The following is a 22,600-nucleotide window of genomic DNA, read 5'->3' as shown; positions in this document are numbered from 1 at the left end:
TGGGGAATGTGGGAAGGGCTTCAGCAACAGCTCCAGCCTGATCCGGCACCAGGTGATCCACACTGGGGAACGGCCCTACACCTGCTTGGAATGTGGGAAGAACTTCGCATGGAGCTCTGACCTGAGAAAACACCAGCGCATCCACACAGGGGAGAGGCCCTACGAATGTCCCAAGTGTGGGAAGAGGTTTCAGACCAGCTCCAATCTCCTCCTACATGAGCGGATTCACACAGAGTAGAGGCCCTTCCGCTGCCCCGACTGCGGGAAGGGATTCAATCGCAACGACAACCTCATCAGGCACCGGCGCATCCACACTGGAGAGAGGCCCTACGAGTGTCCTGAGTGTGGGAAGAGCTTCTCCAGGAGATCTCACTTGACACAGCACCAACGGAGTCACCACTAAGGGAAGCCCTGTGAGTGCCCCGAGTGTGGGAAGAGCTTCGTGCTCTGCTCCAGCTCCATCCCCCATGGGAGGATCGGTGTTGGATGATCCCCAGTGACCCCCATTGGGCAGAGCCCTGGTGATCCGTGATCCTGGTTATCCCCGTTGCGTGGGGGGAATTGGTTGGAGAGATTTCTCTCCCTTCTCCTTGTCCCTCTGTGATTTGGTTGGTAATAAATTCCCTCGCTGTGCCCAGGCTGGCTCTGTTGTTCCCGTGCCGGTGCTCGGGGCGGGATCTCTCCTGTTCCTTCTCTCACTCCCGGGCCTCTCCTCAGCCAATCAGAGAATGCGATGGAGAAGATTCAGCCAATCAGAGAGGGCAGCTCTGATGACTCACCGGTTGCCGGGCAGACCCGCAGCACCCAGTGTTCCCCACCTGGACCCCACCCTCCCCGCCCAGTCACGATCCCCCCGCGGGGTCCCCCCAAGTCCTTTCCCAGTCCCGCCCCACAATAAACGGGACTGGGTCTAACTGAGAAGCTTTACTGGGAGCAGCCAGGCGGGGTCAGAGTGACAGCGGGGCTGGGGAGGACACACGACCCTCCCCCAATATCAGTGTGGGGACAAAGCAGGGTGTCCTGGCTGGGCTCGAGGCAATGGGCAGGGTCTGCCGCCACTGCTGGGTCAGGAGTTCTGTGGGTGGAGAAAAGGGGGATGTCACCGGACTGGGAGCCTCAGGGGGAGCACATGCGCGCTGGTGGAGGGAGCACACGACTCCCTAGGACCCCTCCCTCTTGCACAAGTAGAATCCGAGCCCCAGTGCTAGGAAGATTGAAGCCCAGCTCGAAGCCCCCAATTCCCATCAGCACCTTGCTCTGGACGGTGTCTGGCAACATCTCTGGGGGATCACAAGGGTGAGGACCCTCCCAAAACCTGTCACAGATACTCCAAATCCCTCTAAGTACCCTCCCAATTTCCTCCAGCCTACCCAGGACCCCTTAAAATCTCCTCCCAGTCTCTTCCCAGTCTCTTCCCAGCCTCCCCAGCTCCCACCAAAGCCCCTCTTGTCCCTCTCCGGATCCCGTAACTCCCCTCTCAGTTTCCCCCCACTAGCACAGGACTCCCAACCCTCTCACAGTCACTTCCAAGCCCCACCAGGACACACCAAGACGCGTCTCAGTTTCTCTCCAGCACAACCAACCTCATTCCAACCCCTGCTTTTCCCTCCCTGATCTTCTTCCATCCCCTCCAGGCTCACTCAAATCCCTCCCAGTTACACCCAGTACCCCCAAACTCCCTCCCAGTGCCCAGAAGGACACCCGGAACCCCATCCCACCCTCCCCAACATCCTTCAGACTCCTTCTTAGCCATTCTAGACCCCCGAGCCTTACTCCCAGTTTAAGCCAGACTATCTCAAACTCCCTCACAGTTACTCCCAGCACACCTCAATTCACCCACCAGCCCCCCAGTACTTCCCCCACTACCCCCTGCTGTGGGGTCCGGGCCGTGCCCCAGTGCCGGCTCAGGGGGTGCTCCAGGCTGACGTGCTCCACCTGGAGCTGGAGCTGACCCCGTGCCGGGGGGGTTTCCAGCAGCACCAGGAGCTGGTACAAATCCAGTCCCCGTTGAGGAACAGGTCGGTGGCCACCACGTGTCCCGAGGGCTCCTGCTGGCCCTGGAACCAGCTCAGCTAGATGTTGGCAGGGTAGAAATCCATCAGGGAGCAGAGCAGGCAGCCGGGGCCGGGCTGGGAGCTCGAGGGCCACAGTGAAATGGATACACTGGGGGTCACTGGGAGAGAGTGAGGACACTTTGGGATCAGCTGGGGGGGGAGATGGGAGAGGACTGGTGTGGCACTGAGAGGGACTGGGAGTGAAGCTGGAGAGAATGGGGAAACATCGAGAGAGAGTGGAGCGGATTGGGGCAATGGGTGATAGGGTGGTGGTCTGGAATTGGACTGAAAAAGGACTTGGAAAGGACAGGGAATAGACTTGGAATGGAATGGCTGTGGACTGAGAGGAATTTGGAGGGACTCTAGTGACACTGGGAGGGACTATGAGGATATTGGCAGGGCCTGGGGAGGCACTAGGAGAGACTGGGATGGACTGGAAGAGACTGGGACGGACTGGAAGAGCCACCATCTCACCATTTCCCGCCCCTCCCGCTCACCCGAGAGCTCCGCGCCCGCAGCCCGGGGGGCTCCCAGTGGCACCAGTAGGGCCCCAGCTGCCCCACACGCCCCATGGCCAGCGCCGGGCAGGCTCTGACACCTCCCCCGTGTTGGAACCCTGGAAACTGAGGGGTTTGGGCTTTCTCTGCTGACAGGCATTGACCCCCAAGAAAACACTGCTTTTGACCTGAGGATGTGAAGAAGCTTTCCAGAATTGTGATAGAACTGGGATCACTGGTGTGTAGTTTGAATAGAAGTGTGTAATGACCCATGGTGGAAAATTTAGAATTTGTGGTTTTAGATTATATTAATATATATAAAACAAGATGGAGGTTTTAGGGTTTCACCTTCTTCACAGGTCTTGGTGGTACTTTTGTAATTGGATAGAAAATTCCACATTGCAGGTCACAGGTGATTGGTTGTTGGGTTAAAAGTAAAAAGAATTCAGCTGTCGGTTCTTAATTGGACAGATTGGCCCTTAAAAGGCCTTGTAGAGAGAGAGAGAGAGATACGTGTCCATTTTTGGCCTGTTAGGTAGAAGTGCTGTAGAACTCACTGTAATATAGATAAGAATTAATAAATATCTGAGTCCAAACACAAAATTCCTTCTCTCGAGCATTTAATCCCGACTCTGGAACAACAAAAAAGAAGATAAAACGCGATACCCCCTCCCCAAATTCTCCTGTCGGGGGGCGCTTGGGGCGGGGCGCGGGTGGAGTCCAGGTGAGGAGCTCTGGGCGCTCTGGGACTGCCTGAGGAGTCATCAGCGCCGCGCGCTCTGATTGGCTCAATTATTTTGGTGCCTTCTCTGATTGGCTGAGGAGAGGCCCGGGAGTTGAGAGGAGCACCGGGAGAGATCCTGCCCCAGGCTAGCGGTGGAAGAACATCCAATTAACAAGGCATGCAGATCATTTCCCAGCGGTGCCCACACTCCTGTAGGAACTAAATGCACCGAGGATCTCACGAGGGTCACCAACTCTCTGGCGGCCAAATCCAGCCCTGCGCTCCCTGCGGGTGCGGGCACTCTGGGAAGGGCTCAGCTGCGGGTCAGATGGCCGGAGAGTGGCTTGGTGGTCACCTCGTGTGTGAGGCAGTGATGGGCTGGGGAGATGCGTGGACACTGCACATAATCACTTCCAAGCAAAAATCATTCCAGGAAGGAGTAACAGCTTCTGACAGAGACCAAGTGTTGCCACCAGGTGCTCCTGCCAACAGCCGCCTGCAGAAAGGAGCACACACACCAATGCACGTGGGCTTTGGCTGTCCTCTGGCAGAGAAGTCCCCAGGGGACACAGGTCTCTGTGGCAGGAGCAGGCACCAGCATTGGCAGGCCTTGGGGGCGGCAGGTCTCCTTTGGCAGGGACTCTGCCACACCTGCTGATTTCACTGCTCCCAGGACTCAGAGCAGCATTCGTGCCCTGGGCCTTATGTCCCGTGTCTGTGTCACACTCCTGTGTGTGTGACGGCCACCCAGCACCGGGTCTTGTCCCAGAGAGGCCCTGGCAGCTGCTCTGGAAGGCCCCGATGCCCTTCCTGCTGCAGCTGCATCGGCAACCGTGGGGGCTCCTTCTGCTGCCCTGAGCAGGCAGAGCAGAGGAGCATCTGCTTGTTGTTTGAGCCATTCCTAAAATTCCTGTTGGGCTGTCCTCGAACCTTGGGGGAACGTCTTCCTTGCAAGCTGGGCCACTTTGGGGGGGGGTGGGGGGGGTGGGGGTGTCCCCAGGGCACGTGGAGGTGTGTCCTAGGGCTCTTTGTGACACAGTGCACCGTGGTCACCGTGCAATAGGAAAGGGACAGAGCGTACAAGGGTGACCCTTTGTGACACATCGTGACATAGGTGCTGGCGGTGACACGGCCACACCACAGTGCTCGGTGCACTCGTCGGGACAGGACGGAGAGAGCGGTGCTGTGAGGAGCCCCCACACAGCCAGCTTGTTCCCTACTGACCCGGAGGTTTTCCAAAGCGTTTCCTCTGCAGGTGACCTCGAGGAGAGACTGCAGGACACGGTGTCCTGTAGCCTTCCCAAGGCTTCTCTGTTGCAGGTGCCCACAAGGCACAACTGCAGCACTTGCCCATCTGGAGCTTTTCCAAGACATCTCTCCTGCAAGAAGTCCCAACTCCATACAGTGACATGGAGCAGACACCACCCAGAGTGCCCAAGCTGGCCTGGGTGAAGGAGGAGGAGGAGGCTGCAGCTCCCTCAGCACAGCAGCCTGAAGAGCTGGAGCAGATCCAGCTGCTGCAAGAGGGTGAGTAGCAGAGCTGGGTCACAGGGCTGGTGCCTGCAGCCAACATAGCCCCATCCCATCCCATCCCATCCCATCCCATCCCATCCCATCCCATCCCATCCCATCCCATCCCATCCCATCCCATCCCATCCAACATGCCCATGGATAGGACAGAAGAGGGGCTGGGGCTGAACGCCCAGGCAGCCACACCCCATCCCTGGAGCATCCCAGGGCTGTCCCTGCCTGGGAATGCAGGGCTGGCCTGTGTTCTCCGGCCTCTCCCACAGCCCCTCAGCCCTGGCTGCGCTCGCTCTTTGCCAGGTGCCGCCATGGACCCGACACAAGAGCAGGACCCTGCCCGTGGCCGCTTCCGCAGAACAGCGCAGGTACTGCAGCCATCCCCACCTGGGCTGGGCCTGCTGTCACTGCTCAGCCCAGCACCGTGCTTGGAGCACTCCATGGATTCTCAATCTCTTCCTTCCCTTCTCCTGCAGATGATCTATGAATTCATCATGTGCATTTGGCGGGAAGAGACCACCGGTGTGGGCACTGGGCTCTTGGCAAACTTTCACCTCTTCACTGCTGAGACCGGGGCTGCCATGCTGGATTTGCTTGTGGAGAAAGGTGTCTCCAATCCAAAGCAAGTAAGCAGCCTGTGGCCAGGGCTTGATCACCCCAGGAATTGTGTGACACCTCAAGCCAGCTCTGCTGGGTTCCTTCAGTCTTTGAGGCCCAGCCCAATAGGGTGAGAAGGGCAGCACTTCTCAGGGGAAGCTGGGGAACCTGCTGCTCGGGCAGGTGTCCAAGTCTCCCCGGGCCTTCTGCAGGTGCCAGCCATGGTGAGGTACATCCACAAGTGGCTCACGGCCAATGAGTCTGCTGGGCACAGGCTGGACAAGGCCCTTCTGGAGCTGACCAGGGAATACCCCTGCGATGTGCTGATGACTCTCTTGCGCTGGGCCCCATCGGGTGACAGGTACGGCAGCCCCACCTGCCTTGAGGGTTTAGGGTTCCCCGGCCCGTTACCCTGTAGAGCCTGTCCCTGGTGACTGCCAGACAGGGGGACAGTTCCAGGAGCCTCTGGCTCCTCCGTTTGCCAGTGCTGCCATGTCAGCCCCTGAGCGTGCTGCCACGCTCCCTCCCTGCCCCTCAAGATGCCTGCACCCCCGTGGGCTGGCTGGGTGCTGCCAGCGAGGGCCGGTGGGCAGAGGCAGGGCTGACGGCCAGCGCGGGCCCCTGCAGCAGCCCAGGCCACAGTGCTGTGGCCCAGACCCCCCTGACACAGAGCTCTGACCCCACAGAGCTGCTACGGCCATGTGGGGAGTGATCATGTCCTCCACTGGGACTGCGGAGCCGGCGCTGCAGATACTCCTCAATGTGCTGAACGCCTGGCCAGTGGACAGTGTGTACACCTCCGATGGCGACAGCACAGGAGTCTTTGCCCTGGCTGTGAGTTCCTGCAACTGACCTTGGCTTGCCCCTAGGCCACCTCTCCAGCAGCTAGCTCTCTGTCCTCCCCCCAGCTGCATCTCTCTGCCCCAGGCACTGGGCTGAAACCTGCCTTAGGGGCAAGGTTCAGGGGCACCAGGCTGGGTGACCCCGCGGTGTCTCCCTCGGCCTCTCCCTAGCATGCTCGGGCCCTGCCACACGGATGTCTTGGCACTGAGTGTTGTCTCTGGGTGGTTCATTTTTTGCAGGCAACCGTGACACTGTGGAGGGTCTTCAACCTGACCTGGTGCCCACCTATAGTGTTGGAGTATTTTCCCCGTCTCTTTCTGTGTCTGCTTTTCCAAGTTTACATCAGCGCACTGGATACGCCAGAGGAGGTTGATACCTTCTGGAAGGGGTGCCAGGAGCAACTGGGCCTTGCCACCAACCCCCAAAGGTGCTCCATCCCAGTCCTCCCAGTCTCCCCATCCCTTCCAAGGCAGGAGCCAGGGCTGCCAGCATCACCTGGGCTTTGCTCTGCACACAGGTTTGCAGTGCAGACCCTGAAGGTCCTGCTCTGCCGAGTGCAGTGTGAGCGTGTTGTGGTAGCCATGGAAGGCAAGGCTGGCTGGGACACGCTGCTCTGTACTGACACCCACCACTATGCAGTGGGACTCCTGGCCAGGTGAGACCCCCTTCTCCCTGCTGCCCCCGGCACTTGTGCCCACGGTGCCCCACACAGTTCCCATGGGCAGGGGTGAGAGGGCTTTGTCACAAAGAGACGGACGAGCAGACTGGAAAAGGCTGGCACAGGAGGGTGCCCGGGAACAGCCGCCTCCCAAAGCGCCCACGGGGGGCTTGGGAAAAGACCAGAGCTCCGTGGGTCACTCCTGGGAGAGCTTTGCCCTCCCGGCTCAGGGGCAATGATGCCTTTTCCCCCCCACCAGGGAGATGCGCTGTGTCTCCATGATCTGGTGTTGCAGCTTCATCTCCTGCCTCTTGGAGCTCCTCAGCCAAGACATTTCAGACTGGCAGCTGCCTGCCATGGCGTTCCTTGTGGAGGTGAGCCCCATGGGCAGCACAGCTGAGCTGCCTCCCACCTCTCTGCCCTCTCACAGCCGCAGCTGCCTGGGACGGTGCCCGTGCCCTGTGCTGCTGCCTTGGCTCAGCCCTGTGCAGTTCTGAGCTCCTGCCAGCTGGGCACCCCAGTCACTGCTTTGTGCCTTTCAGGTCCTGGACCTCCTGGACATCAAAGAATGGGGTGACAGCGTCCTGGAGATCATGGCAAGGCGCCTGCAGAGCACGTCCAGGGAGATGCGTCGCCTGGTGCTCAGAGGCCTCGTGCAGCTCAGCAAGGACCCCTCGATGGTGAGAAGACAGCAGCGGCTGAAGCTGTGCTGGCAGCGTGGGGCTGGGGAAAGCAGCCCCTTGGGCTTGGCTGGGCTTTGGGAGCTGTGGCAGCTGCTCCCAGCTCTCCTGCGTTGCTGTTCAGCTGCCCGAGTGCTTCAGGACAGGCCTTCGGCCCCTGGGCTCCACGGCAGCAGCAGCAGCAGCAGCAGCGTGGGCTTGCCCTGCCTTGTCTTCCGTGCAGAACATTAGAATGTACAGCCTGACAGAAAGCCTTGTGGACCTGTTGCGGGATGCAGATGAAGACATCGTTGAGATGACCGTCGCGGTGCTCAGCTTTCTGCTCTCGCACAGACACCTCGCAATACCCAGCCCCATCGCCCTGCGGCTGGCTGGCGCGCTCTGGCCACTGCTGGACAACGTAAGGCTCTGTGCCCCCAGCCACGGCCACTGGGTGCTGCCCCCAAGTGTGGGGTCCCATGGATTTGTGGGCCTGTGCACAGAGGGGCCTGGAGCAGCTGATGTGGAGGGCTTTTGCTTCCTTTCCAACAGGACAACCGCCATGTACAGCTGCTCTCCATTCGCCTCTTCCAAGAGGTGATGAGGTTGGTAGCGGCCAAGGGTAAAAAGCCCCTCAAGATGCTTGTGAGCAAGAGCCTGCTGCCACTCTTCTTCAACTGCCACCATGAGAACATGCGTGTGGCAGAGGTGAGGACTCCTGGGCGCTGCTGTCCTCCTGGCAGGGGGCTCAGCTGTCTCCCTGCACCCGGGCACCTCATGGGCTCCAGCCTCCTCCTGGCCTTGGCACAGGGAGGCAGGTCCTGTGCCCTGGGCTGCCGTGCCATCTCTGGGTCTCTGCTGCTCTGCAGGCCTCTTGTGAAACGCTGCTTTCTGCGCTAAGCTTCCTGAAGAGGAGAGATCTTGAGCACCTGCTGATGGCGGATCAGATGTGGAGGTTTGGCGAGTGCTTGGTAAGAACGCTGCTCCCTTCCCTGGGCTACCCACGCGGGCTCTTCTCCAGGCTCCTCTGGCCCCAGGGCCGGAGCTGATGGAGCCCCGAGCTCCATCAAGCCCGCGCCTTGCCGGGCCCTCTGCCCCGCTCAGGGCTGTGCGGGCAGGGCAGGCCGGGGCCAAGGGACAGAGCCCGCGCCAACCCTTCCCTCCGTGCCCTGCCGCTCTCTCCAGCTGGCACAGGACAGGAGCCGAGCGGCCGAGCTGCTGCGCCAGGCGCTGCCGTACCTGCGGAGCCCACAGGAGCCCCTGCGAGAGGCGGCCGTCAGGTTTCTTGGTGAGCCACAAGCCCGGCTCCCTCCCCGCCCCGCCGCAGCTCGGCCCCAGCCCCGCCTGCTGCCCCGGCAGCGCCATCCGGGCCGGGGCTCTGGAGCCCCGCCTGCCCTCGGCGCCGCTGCCGCCCTCTCGCAGCCGTGTCCTTGGGCGTCAGGATGCGGCGAGGGCCGGGCCTGAGCCCTGCAGGGGAAGGCGCTGCTGTGGCCGCAGGGCTGGCAGCGCCGCTGCGGGGCAGCTGTGCGGCTGGGGCCGTGACAGGCTCTGTGTTGGCAGGGATGGCCGGGCGGTTCCTGAGAGAGCAGCAGCGAGAGTTGCAGCTCATGTGCAGGGGTGAGTGAGGCCAGCGGGCTGTCAGCGGGGGCTGGCGCTGGCAGCTGCGTTCCCTGCCCCGGCTGGGAGGGCTCTGCTCCCTGCGCGCACGAGGGGCGGCGTGGGCAGAGCACAGAGACCTTCCAGGGGCCTGCGGGAGGGACATTCGTGGCCAGCGCCTTCCAGCTGATCCTTGCTGTCTCCTGCTTCCTCCAGACCATGGCAAGAGCTGCCGTGTGGGAGGGATGGGGCAGGAGGGTCTCCCCAGGTCCCTGCAGATGCAGGCTCTGACTGTGGCTCTGTTCTTCTCTCTTCCAGCCCTTCAGGACATGACAGATGACACCAGCCCTGCCATCTCATGCCTGGCTCTTCAGACTCTGTACATCAACAGAGTTGTACAGAGCATTCCCTCCTCCCGACTCCAGCAGATGCGAGATGGATTCCGCCGGCTCTGGAAGTCACGGCCTTCCCTGTGTCGCAGGGGCTGGTTGTCCTGCGTGAGCACTGTGGAGAACTGATCCGGGAGGCTGCATCTGCTGGGGCCACCTGAGCCTGCAGGGAACTTCTCTGCTCTGCAAGCACTTTGTTTCACCCCATTGTAGGATTAGTAAATTGCTGTTGTCATACACAGAGGTCCAGGAGCTTTCTTTTGGTGCCCAGAGTCTTCAGGCCAATGGGGAAGAGGGCAAAAAGGGTGCTTGTGCTCAGCAAGTTGGCCAAGCGTGCGGAGTGGAAGGGAAAGTGGCCAAAAGGCCCTTGGCCTTTGGGGGTTCTGTGGAAGCCTTAAGGCTTCTGACAGAGCGGGCGGGCAGAGGCCGGAGCTGCGGCGGGGATCCCTGAGAGACCGGTCCCTGGAGATGGCCAGCACCCCTCTGCCAGCCTGGAAGCGCCATCTGTGTCCTGCCCGTGTGTTGCTGGCTGGATTGCTGAGGGCTCTGAGGTGCCTCTTGATGCGGCTCCTCTGGAGCTCCTTCAGCAGCCAGGCAGGCCTGGGGGAGGCGTGGAGGGCACAGGACAGTGGGAGGCCATGAAGGGCTGCGGTGCTGCCAAGGCCTGCCCGGAGAAGGCAGACCCCACTAAAAATTCTGTCCCATCTTTTTTACAAGTCCCCTTAAGGTGCTGAAAGGCAGCAATCAGGTCTCCCTGGAGCCTTCTCTCTTTCATGATGAGCATCCCCAGCTTCCCAGCCTGTTTCCAAAGCAGAGAGGCTCCAGCCCTCAGATCATTTTGTGCCTCCTCTGGACTAGCTCCAACGGGACCATGTCCTTCCTGTGTTGGGACCCAGAGCTGGATGCAGTACTCCAGGTGGGGTCTCATCAGACCAGAGGGGTGGAATCACCTCCTTCAACATTCACTCCTTTGGATGTGTCATTGCTGGCTCATGTCCACCCTCTCATCTAGCAGCACCCACAAGCCCTTCCCGGCAGAGCTGCTCTCCATCCCTTCATCCCCCAGGCTGTGAGATCAGCTGGGCTGGGACTGTGTCACAGCCCTTGGACAGAGCTGCTGGGCAGGATGAGCTCCCTCCCAAAGAACATAGATCCCACTCCCCACAAAATTCCACGCTGGACATGAGGTCACAGCAGGCTGTGAGGTCCCAGAGGTGCCAGAGCCCCGTGGTTGCACAGCACCACAGGCACCGAGCAGTCAGGCCTTGAGCACAACTGCTGCGGCAGCAGCGGCGGCGGCGGCAGTGGTGCTGACATTGGGACAGCGGTGTCAGGACAGCGGGGGCAGCAAGAGCTGCGGGACTGGCACAGGGCAAGGCACCATGGCCCTGGCTCTGCGCCTCTTCCTCCTGCTCCTCCTGGCACTAGCCCTGCCTGCCAGGGCTGCCCAGGCAGCTCCGTGGAGAGCACAGGGAGCAGGTGAGCTGGGGGCCTGGCTCCCCTTTCCTGGGACAGCGCTCCCTTCTCCCCAGGAAGCGTTGGGGATGGTTTTCCATAGGGCTTTAGGGAGGTTTTCCTCAGTGGGAGGGAGAGAGCCAGAGTGGCCGTGGGCTGCCCTGATATCCCCTCCAGGGATGTTGAACAGGGCATGGAGAGAGTGTGCAGAGTGACCAGAGCTACCGCAGAGCCCCCCAGGCCCCTCTGCAGCTTTGGCCATGTCCATTCACATCTGGCTCCCACAGCCTCACCCTATGCATACACTTGAAGTGCAACTATTTTGCTCTAAAGTCTTCCAAAAGCCAAGAGGCAAGACACAGGAGACCAGAAATCTCTGGAGGCAGCCAAACATCTGGACCAGATGCTAAGTGATCTGGAGAGACGCCGTGGTGGTTGCATTTCCCTTCCTTGCACTGCCCAGTTCCCTAAGGAAGAAGGGGATCCCAGCACACCATGGAAATGCTTCTGATGTGTGCTCCCTTCTAGGTGAGGTTCCTGGGAAGGCTTCTCAAGGAAGTTGGATGGAAGATTTGGAACTCTTGGGAGCTTCTGCAGGTAAGTTCTTAACTTCCCCTCACAGCACAATCATTGACAACCTGGCAGAAACCAGGTGACAGAAGCTTGTGTGGCTGTTGAGTTACAGGTGTGTCTGCAGGGAGCACTTTGGCAGCTCCAGGGCTGGATGCTGTGTCCAAATCCAATTCCCATAGCAGGAGTGAGTAGTGTGTACCTGCTGACCCCACAAGCTGAGCACTGCTTTTGTGGAATCCATCCACATGATGTTGAATTACTTTGCTCTAAGATCTACCAACAGGCAAGGCCCAAGAAACAGGAAACAAGAAATCCCTGGAGGCAGGCAAACTGCTGGACCAGATGCTGAGTGATCTGCAGAGACGCCGTGGTGGGTGCATTTCCCTCAGCCTTCTCCTGACACTCAGCAGCCGGGGGCTTTCTCTGCACATCTGGACACGCCGTGCCCGGCACAGCGGGAAGGGATCCATGGCAGCCTCGCTGTCCCACTGCTGCTGTCACAGCCTGCAGGGCTGTTTCCCAGCCTGGCCTGGCTGCAGCTTCTCCCCAGCCTCTGCAGGAAGGCATTTGGCATCATCTGACAGGGAGCCCAAAGTGCCCCACAGGCCATGCACATCCTGAGATCCCTGAAATTTCCTGGTCTCAGGGTAGATCAGGAGGGGTGGCTGTTTGGAGGAGGGAGGGCCCCGTGGCAACCCCAAGAGCCTGGGCCTTTTCCTGATCCTTATCCATGTCTTTGACAAATATTACTTACTGAAGATGCCCCCTCCCCAATGGGGAATGGTTCCATCTGATCCAGCTGCGCCTCTTCCTTTCTCCAGAGGTGGACCAAAAGGCCTTGGTGAAGGCAGCGCTTCCTGGAGGAAGCAATGGCTCCGTGCCACCCCCTGGTACACAAAGGGAGGAGATGCCAGGCAGAGCCACAGAAGGTGATTGCTGTGCCAGGCTCAGCCAGGCTGAGCAATCCTGCTGGGATCCCTCCGTGGGAGACACCGCCCGAAACCTGGGAGGGGCTGCAAGGGGTGACCATGGTGGGGAAAGGGCAGAGGGGGAGAGCAGGGCTCCAGTGTGTCCTGACAGGGCCTGGCTCTGTCCCCTTGGGCTGGGGGAGCTGTCACGGGGCAGGGAGGGTCGGGGCTGGCAGTGGCTGCTCAGGGATGGGTTGGGCGCGGCTCCCTGGAAGCAGCGACTGCCCAAGCAGCTGCGCTGGCCCCGGGCTCTCCTCCCGGCCTCCTGGGCTTTGTTGGGTGGCACAGCCTGTGCCAAGGGGTGCCAAGGTGCCTGCAGGCCCCAGCTCTGGGGCAAACAGAGAACGTCCTGGCCGTATGCAGCGAGCTGCCAGCTCAGCAGTGGAGCACAGCACGGGCTCACGCTCCCCATTGCTCCCACAGATGTTATCCCTGAAACAGGAATAGATGCTCAGGATCCAGAGCGCCTTCCAAGAATTGTCTGCCCCCAGGATGTGCGCAGGTCCTGCATGATCGGCACAGTAGTGACAATGTTCACTGTGCCACTTGTCCTGCTCTGCTGCTATTTTGGCATTCGGAAGCTCTATCAGATAGGACGGTAAGTTGCTGATTTTTCTCCGCAGTTTTATTAAAACTCTGCTCATTGCATTGGTAGCCTGGCTCATGGTCATGCTGCTGTGGAGCTGTGGCAAGTCCCTGTTGTCCAAATAACTCTGATAAGGGTTCTGCTGCTGCCCAGTGCTTTAATTGGCCTCTTAATTGCTGGGCCTTGTCCTGGGGAGCCCGCTGGGGCTGCAGCCAGTGCTGGCTCCCACTGAGGCTGCGTGGCCAAGAGCAGCCCCAGGAGCAGTGGCAGAGGCAGAGCAAGTGCACAACAATATTTGGGAATGCATTTCAGGATGGGAATGTGGTTATTTAGCAGCTCATGTAAAGTTTCATGGTAATAATGATGTTACAGGATGAGCAAATTTTCTACAATTCAGTGGTTAAACAAATCCAACCCGATGGAGGTTTGGCTTTGGCCTTGAGACTTTGCTCTGTGTGTGAGCCCTGTTCTGGACTGATTTTGGATTCACTTTTGGGTGAAGGCTTATCCCAGCCCTGACCCTTGGCAGCTCTGGGCTCAAAGGGACAGCTGAGGCTGCACTGCACATGACTGGGGTGCAGGGCTCCATTATCAAAGGGCTTTGAGAAGTTTAAATTACTGTATTTTTACTACATGGTTTTGTTTATGAAATTAATCCACTTTTGTTAAACCTAGCTTTAAAAAAATTTCTTTTCTATTGCTTTTACCAGTTATTTGATCTAGTGAATTATGGCATAATTATCCCATGGCTGAATTAGAAGACTGTAAGTACTAGAAAATGAACTAATTTTTACACTCTTCTGTCTTTCACAGACTTATGTTGGTTTGATGTGACCAACAGAAGAGGTTTTTGCTTGCTTTGAATTCAAACAAGGAGCAAAGCTGGAACCTGTTGAAATGAGTCTCTTGACTTCACAGCTAAAGCAAACTGCCAGGGTTCTTTTTTTTCAGCTTTGGGTGGGGATATAAAAATATATCAGCAGCATATACTATAAATAAATATATACTAAATACATAGCAACAAATAGTCCAGTAAAGTAACTGATCTACATGAGGGGTTTGGTGTGTTTGCTCACCAAGCCCTGAGTTCCTCAGAGCTGCAGCTCCCTGCTCTCTGTGCAGACAGAGGCTGGCTATGGGTGACAGTGCTGTGTCTGGCCTGGTGCACACCAGCTCCACACAGGAGCTAAGGGATTATCCTTGCACACTCCATCCTGGAAGAACCGAGTTCATTGATGAATCTGACACAATTTATGGCATGGCAGAAAAAAAAAAAGGTTAGAATTGATTCCATTCCAAACACTTTACATTTTGCTGTGTGTAATGCAGATAGGAACTACAAGTTTCCTATTCATGCACAATTTGTTAGAGCTCACAGTCCTCAAAGTCACAGGGCCTTGCAGAGCTGTGTGTGAGATGACTTTAAAAACAAAAACAACCTTTATGTGCAACACCTGTCTTCAAAACTTTTCAATCCAAATCACAAGCTGATTCCTACTAGTAACTTGAAAAAACCCCAACCAAATAACAAAATGGAAAGTGTGACCCAACAAAGCAGGCAAACAAAACAACCAGCAAGAAAAAATCAAAACCCATACAAAAACCCCCACAAATCTAGAAAAATATAAAAATCAGGTGAAGGAGGCAGCGATCAAAGAGCAACAGACGGGCAGAGGAACTACAGAAAGGATAGATAATTAGAAAGGACAGGTAATCAGTAGCTATGGCACCGAACTAGCCAGGGGATCCGAGATACAGTTCCCACCCTTCTGAATACAAAATGAACAGAAAATAAATGATGATGGTTGTGAAATGGGACTCTGAATGTTTAGCTTTAATATATCAATTGTGTGTAAGTTCTGTTTGCCTTGTTAAGTCACATCCTCTGGCAAGGAAGTTTTTCTGTTCAAAGAACACTGCAGTGGAAGAGGAGGCCAGCTTGGAAAATATTGTAATCAAGAGCTAAAAATAAAGTACTTGTTTTTAATATGTTGTTTGGTTGGTTGCTGTTTGTTCATGGGGTTTTTGTCGGCCTTTGAAAGCGACCCCTTGGATAATAATGCATGCAACAAGTCCTTTTTAAAGGGCAAAACACCTGCCAATTTTGTGATGCAAGACAGAAACAGCTGGAAGGGCTTGAAAATGTGTTCCAGGAACTCGTGATATGACAGCACTGGTGTTGCTTGGGAACTGTTCCTCCTCCCCTCCCCCCTCATCTCCCTCATCTCCTCTTGGAGGCTCACAATTACAGCAGAGACATGAGCCTGCATTGGGCCTTGATCATACTCTCAAAATTTCTAAGCTTGTTGCTTGTTAGCAACAGAACCCACTGTCTCTGTTATTATCAGCATTAATTGTTGCAATGAAGGTGGTGTATTGAGATGGCCCCAGGTCTGTCAGATTCCACAACATCTGCCCTGTGCACCTGACCTTGTCAGGGCCATTGTCATGCTGTCCATCCCCCCCAAAGAGCACCTCCAGCACTGCCACTTCTCTCAGCTCTTGGATCCCTTCCTCAAGGGTCTTCCAGCACATTCTATGGTGGTGCTCCTGCATTCTCTCTCTGTGGACAAACCTCTCTCTCACACTCATTAAAAGCCACTCCCAGAGGGAAAGGATGCCTGGCTCCCTTACAAATACCTGATCCACACCTGAGTCCTGGGTCAAGGGTCCCAAATTCCTGGCCTCAGGACCATCCAGTCACACACCTGTACCCATAAGGCCTCACACCTGCAGTAACCAGGTGGTAAAAGCCTCACGGCCTCGTCACTCAATGTCTTTTTGCAGAGTATGGAGACTTTTGTACGACAGGGACTTGGTGATGATCTCAACCTCTGGCTCCCCTGCTGGTTGTGAGGGCCCTCCTTTCTTATCCTTATTTTCTAGGTGCCTTGTTTTCATCTTAGACTTCTTTGTTTCCACAGGGGTGACTATTGCTCTCTGTGAGTGTCCTTGCAGTTCAGCTGGAACCTGGACAGATGTAATGTCTGTGGGTTCCACTGCTGCACCATCAGAGTCTCCCTCTTGAAGGCAGGGGGAGTTTCTCACCAGCTGGGGAAAGGTACTCCTTCAGCATCTGGCTCATCTCACACATCTCCTTCACTAAAACACCCACCCAATCCGGGTGTTTCATTTCTGAAGTGGGCTGTGGGGCAGGGTCAGGCTCTGCAGCAGCATCCCAATTTCCTGGGGTAGGTATCAGGGTTGTTATCCAAATCAATCTCCCCTTATCTCTGAATGTTAAATAGAACAGGTTTAACAGTCTTATCAGCAACACCAGCCACTGTAAAGGCATTAGTATTTAGAGAAGATTTGAAGCCTTTGAAACCTTTGAAAACTGGTGGGGTGGACCTAAATGGTGAACTGGATGAAGGGAAGGGAGAAAATTTCCCCTGCTGTCACTTCCTCACAGTAAGTACCATTATTGAAGTAACCCCAAAAACACACAGTTAGAGTTCAATAGCTCTGAATCCATGTACTTACCTTCCAGAGAGACTTAAAACTCCATGAATTCCTCATCTTATCAACCCACAAAATGAACTGGATAATGGCCACAGTAGCCTTTGTTATAGGACCCATTTTTAGATAAAGGGCTGCAAATGGGAGAGATGTAGCAGTGACCACGTGCAGCACAAACCATATGGTGCCACCTAAAACACAAAATCAGGTCACTCAAGAACTGTTATTGCTTTTCCAGCCATTCCACTCAATGCCCACAGGTTCCACTGTTGGGTGCCAAAATCTGTCCTGGTTTGAATAAAAGACAGGTGTGTGCTAGGGAAAGCAGGGCCTTCCCTTGAAATGGAGAAAGCAAATCCCTCCCTCTGAATTAGTATAATTTTGAAATTAAGGGACTCTCAGGCCAAGATATGGAATGACAGTTCTTTACTAGTATATCTAAGAAGGCAAACAGAAGAACAACTCTGGAATTAACAAGAAGCAGAACAGGAACCCAGTTCCAGTCCTTCTGGGCCTCAGGCACTTTTCCCCTGTGCTGCAGTCACCGTCACCGCTGGCAGTGAGCGCTGGCAGATTCCCGGTGGACGGGGCAGATGTGACGATCCCGGCACCTGCAGGGGCTGGGGGTGATGGCAGCTGTGTCCCAGATGGGAAGGGATGGAGGAGAGGCAGGATGCTGGGAAAACAGCAAGCTGAAGCAGGAGGGCGTCCAAGCAGGGCTGCGGGGTCCAAAACAGAGAGGCAGCTCCCGGCGTTGGGATGGTGGGGGGGTAGCAATGACCTTTCTGCTCCGAGAGCCAAAAGCGAGCGAGAGCCAGCAACTGCCCCCCACCCTCCTTTACCTGCTTCCAATCTCACCGTGTTCCCCCTTTCCCTCCCCCCGCCCTCCGAGAGAAACTCCCAAAAAACCAGGGAGGCTCTCCCTGGTGCTGGGACCCAACCATCAGTGCTTCTTAGCATGTCAATGGGAAAAAAATTCCACAGGCAGAGAGGAAAGGAAAAAACAACCCCCAACAGACGCTTATCCAGTTCTTCACTGATTTGAGGTTTATCAGCTGTTGCAGATACTGGGATGACGGTACCATGTTTTAATGCTTGTTAATCATCTAATTTCACAAGTGTTATTATTTATATCTGTTATCAGAAATGTTTTGGATTGTTGTATCAGAATTATTCCCAATTACTTTAAGTTTTTGGTTTTACTACATGTATTGTTTTGTTTTGAACTTCCCTTCATGTTCATGGCAAGAATCATGCATGCTGTTTTTAAAACAAGGAAGGGAGAATTAGCTCCCAAATATTTATATATTTATAAAAATTTTTTTTGCAATAATTATACAAAAAAGTAAAATATTTTTATATAAGGCTCTTCAATTGAAGCTACAATGACAAAGTCTAATTAATTCATTAACTTATGGAGAAGGTATGCATGTGTTTTTATCATCAACAAGTTCAAAGTAGTCACCTGTTCATTCAGCCAAACATCAGTTGCCTCCAAGAAAATGAAGCCCAGTGAGAAGAAAAAGAACCTAATCACCATGCAGCCTTCATGGCCATAACAAAACCAGAAGTAGGACTGCCAAGACATGGCTGTGTCTGGAAATTTACAGGCAAATTGCCAACAAAAGCCTTGTGTCAACATCATGGTATAGTGTTCCTACTAACCTTCTTCAGTTATTCCCTGTTCCAGGATCCAAGAGCACATTCAGTGATGTCAAAGATCAACATTTCCAGCTAATGGACTATTTGGACTTTAAAACAATGGTCATTTATTCCCATTTCCCTAGGACACACTGGACATTATTCTTTTGTTTTCTCATGCTGTGAAACCCTCTGTCAATGACATGATAGAATTTGCCAAGTTTTGTTGATTGTAATCTGTCTTTTGTGTATCTTATCCCATATCTAAGAGATAACCAGTGATAACCTTAATGAGATAACACCCTCACAAGAGAGAGCTATTTTATCATCAGAACATATGAGCCTTCTTTGAATTAATGAAAAAGGGTGAGATGTTGCAGTCAGGTACACAAACTATAAAAGGAAGGCTCCATAAAATCAGGTCTTGCTCTCTGCTAATTAATAGCTAGCCTGTCACTTCTTCTATGTGCAGCTAAGTAACTTGCTTGTTCCCATGTGAAAACAATCTTAAGCATGAAAACAATCAACACAACAAGCTATTCTGGTAAGAGAACCATTTGCACCTGCAAGAAATAAGAAATCTGTCGTGCTGGGGACAAGGACGTTCATTCCATTCCAGGAGCCCAATGCCCGGCTGGGGCTCCAGGGCAGGGGGTCCTTGAGCAGCTGCCCCAGAACCTCCGCCAGGGTCTCCCAGCGCAGCCGGAGCCGCTCGGCCTGGGGTCCCCAAAGGCCTCAGCGAGCCCCAAGTCCCTGCCAGGAACCCTCAACTCCCTCCAAGCCAGCATCCCCCACAGCCCCTGCAAGTTCCCCCCATGGCACCGGCCGTGGCCGTGTCCCCACATGTCACTGCCCATGTCCCACCATGTCCTCACCCATGGCTGTGTCCCCACCATGTTTCCATCCCTGTCACTGTCCCCCACATCTCCATCCATGCCTGTGTCCCCCCACGTCCCCAGGAATGGCCACATCCCCCTCCATGTCCATGTGTCCCCATGTCACTCTCCATGTCTGTGTCCCCACCATGTCATTGTCCCCCCATGTCCCCACCCATGTCTCAGTTCAGAGTCTTTATTTTTAGCCAGTGTTGGATGTTTTAAAGGGATGAAGAGAAATGAAAAGCAAATCAAGGCCAAAATAAAATAATTTCTGTGTCTGTGCAAGTAGAGGATCCACGTGCTTGGGAGGGAGGGAAGAACATTTTTGGAGGAGTTTCCACCCCACTGTCTCCAAAATCTTGATCTTTGTCCCAGTCCATCACCATTTGGCTCCAGAAGATACCCTTGGGTAAAAGGAAATCAAAATCCTGGAATCACTGAGGTTAAATGTAGTAGTTTTGGTTTCTTAATTTGAATTTTTTTGTTGTGAGAGAGGATTAAGAAGTAGACAAAAAACAGGTTTTACTTTAAATGGTATAAAGAGAAATTTTATTACTAGAAACTATAAGAAAAAACCCTTAGAAGAAAACTTTAGGCTACAGCTTTTTCTTCCATACATTTTTTTAAATACTAAACACGTACAAAAACAACTCAGTCTACCATCTCTAAAATAGTTTTTCACTCATTTACTTGAAAGAGGAGACTTTTTTTCAGTCTATGGAGATTTCTTCATAAGAAAACGGATTCTTCTTGTTTTGATGTTACAGTGATTAGCTTCCCAGGAGAATGAAAATCTGATTACTATCTAAAAATCCTTTATACAGACTAACAATTTTTCTCATAACTTTTATTGAGGACTATATTAACTTCTGATGCACAGTTTAAGGATTATAACAGTTTAAACAAAACCTTAATTCATTTTTGAGAATAGAGTTTTTTCCTTTTTGTTTTATTGGGGGGGACAGCAGAGGTTTTCTTATTATTTAAACCTAGGAGATTACTGCAATTTTAACATTTGTTTACTTTAATATTAATGCTTTTCTTTATATCTACAGTTGGAACAGTCATATTCACTTCAAAATATTTTTACACGTTTTAGAGGAAACAAGAGTTTTATCTCCATAGTTTAAAAAAAAGAGAAATGTTAGTTCATGACTTTTCTCCATTCTTTATTTCGAAGCTGACTATTCCTTTTGCTTGATTTCGGTGTTTTTATATTGCTTCTGTGCGTATCACTATTTTGGTGGGTTTTTGGTTTTGTTTTTTGGGGTTTTTTGTGTTGTTTTGTTTGTTTGTTTGGGGGGGTTTTTTGTTTGTTTGTTGTGTTTTTTTCTACCATCCAACACCAATCCTCCCATGGGGGATGGAGCTGGAGCAGAGCACGAAGCTCTTCCCACACTTGGGCACTCACAGGGCTTCCCTTAGTGGAGCCTCCGTTGGTGTTTGGACAAGTGAGAGCTCTGTGAGAAGCTCTTCCCACACTCAGGACACTCGTAGGGCCTCTCCCCAGTGTGGATGCGCCGGTGGACAGTGAGTTTGTCGTTGCGTTTGAATCCCTTCCCACAGTCGGGGCAGCGGAAGGGCCTCTCCTCTGTGTGAATCCGCTCATGTCTGAGGACATGGGAGCTGGTGTGAAACCTCTTCCCACACTTGGGACACTCGTAGGGCCTCTCCCCGGTGTGGATGTGCTGGTGGTATCTCAGGTTGGAGCTCCATCCAAAGCTCTTCCCACATTCCAAGCAGGTGTAGGGCCGTTCTCCTGTGTGGATCACCTGGTGCCACATCAGGTAGTTGCTGTCCCTAAAACTCTTCCCACATTCCCCACACTCATAGGGCTTTTCCCCAATGTGGATCCTCCGGTGCCGGATCAGCCTGGATCTCTGGCTGAAACCCTTCCCACATTCCAAGCACTTGTGGGGCTTCTCCCCTCCAGGAGGCTTCTCCACCAGCTCTGAGCTCTGCCTGGATCTCCGGCCGCCTTCCCGGCTCAGGGAGGGTCTTTCGTCCTCGCAGCTCCCTGGGCTGGGTTTGCAGCCCCTCCTCGTGAGAGATCTCCGGGGCTTTTCTGCCTCCTCCATCTGCGTACACCTGGGGAATGAAAATTCCCGGTTTAGGGGGAAATAACAAGAAAAGAGCTCCATAAACTGGGTGTTCTTCCTCGCCCAAGTTCATGTCTGGAAGTCATTGAGCATCTTGTGTCTCTAATAACCTCCCAAACACCAAGATTCCTACCCAGAATCCTCCAAAGTTTAAGACACAGATCAAAACCTCCCCAAATAACAAGATTCAGCCAAAATCCACTCCAAAATTGTGCTGATTTGAAAGCAAAACCTGTGAGAGAATCAGTCAGAAATACAATTCTATAGGAAAAAAGATAAGAGAAATAAAATACATGCAATAGTAGAAAAGAAAACAACTGACAGAATCAGAATACAACCTGACACCCCGCTAGTTAGGGTGGTGGTAGCAGTCCCAATGAAGTGGTCTTGTTGTAGTAGTGATGCTGTAGAAACGTCTGGTAGCTCTTGTCCTCTGGAAACCAGTGGGTAAGGGCTGCCTTGGTGTTCCAAATCTCAGATTTTTATCTTGGTAGGAAAGGCTTGGCTCCTCCCCCTGGCTGGAGCATCTCCCAATGGGATGATGGAATTTTATCAGTCATGCAGTGGCACTCAATGGCCCATTAACAGAAGATATCTTCCTGGAGGAAGGATGGGTTGTGGAAAAGATAAAGAACACTGCCCCACCTGGTTTTACCAGATGGCCCATTAGCAGAGGATATCTCCCACAGAAATAAGGATCACTGCTCAACCTGTTTTTTCCCCCACTCTTTGTTCTTTTGTTTCTTCCTGGGACCTCTGACTGGTTACTTCATGTTTGCTGCTGATTTCTTCTTCCTTTTGAGGATGAAAATGGTAAAAGTGTCTTTGACCTGCCTTGCTGGATATTGTGAAGAGGAACAGTCATCTACTGCAAGTGGAAGTGTCACAGGTGGAGCAGAGTTCTGTGAGTGCTGTATCAAACCAGACCTCATCAGACCTGCCAGAACAACTGGTCCATGCTGCCCTTCACTGCTCTGCCTGTTCCCCACTGTTTCATGCCACAGTAATTTAACTGCTGTTAATTGGGTGTGTGTTTCACTCGAGCCAGTCCAGCAGAACCAGCAGAAAGCAGCCCCAGAATGAATGGGGCTCTGCAGAGGAGCCCCAGACTATTCATCAGCCTGCCCGCAGAACTGGCTCCAACTCTGAACCCTTGTGACCACACTCTGAAGAAGACACACTTCTGATATTTCTGAGGCACTTATGACTGAGGCACTGCACGTGCTTGTTCAGGTAAGAGTCCCTAAGTTCTTTCATACTTCAGGAAAAATCCTGCAGCAGTGCATACCCAGCATCTGCTGTCAGCACATCCTGGCTGCACGTGCAGGAGAAGCAGCAGCAGCATTGTGCACGTGGGTTTGTTAAGCTGAACTCCCCTACATTTTGAACAGTGCTCATCA

General features: G+C 53.9%; 1 protein-coding gene across 1 annotated transcript in view; it reads right to left on the bottom strand.

Annotated features, from left to right (window-relative positions):
* LOC148218076 (uncharacterized) overlaps positions 1–22,600 on the bottom strand; it is a 119,499-nt gene that overhangs the window by 61,432 nt on the left and 35,467 nt on the right. The window contains 1 exon segment of the mRNA XM_088158043.1: positions 20,533–21,023. Within this exon segment, the coding sequence (XP_088014169.1) occupies positions 20,533–21,023 (491 nt within the window).

The sequence above is a fragment of the Sturnus vulgaris genome, unplaced genomic scaffold, assembly GCF_052056855.1.
Source record: "Sturnus vulgaris isolate bStuVul1 unplaced genomic scaffold, bStuVul1.hap1 Scaffold_195, whole genome shotgun sequence".
Lineage (NCBI taxonomy): Eukaryota > Metazoa > Chordata > Aves > Passeriformes > Sturnidae > Sturnus > Sturnus vulgaris.
This window is presented reverse-complemented; position numbering and strand designations above follow the sequence as displayed.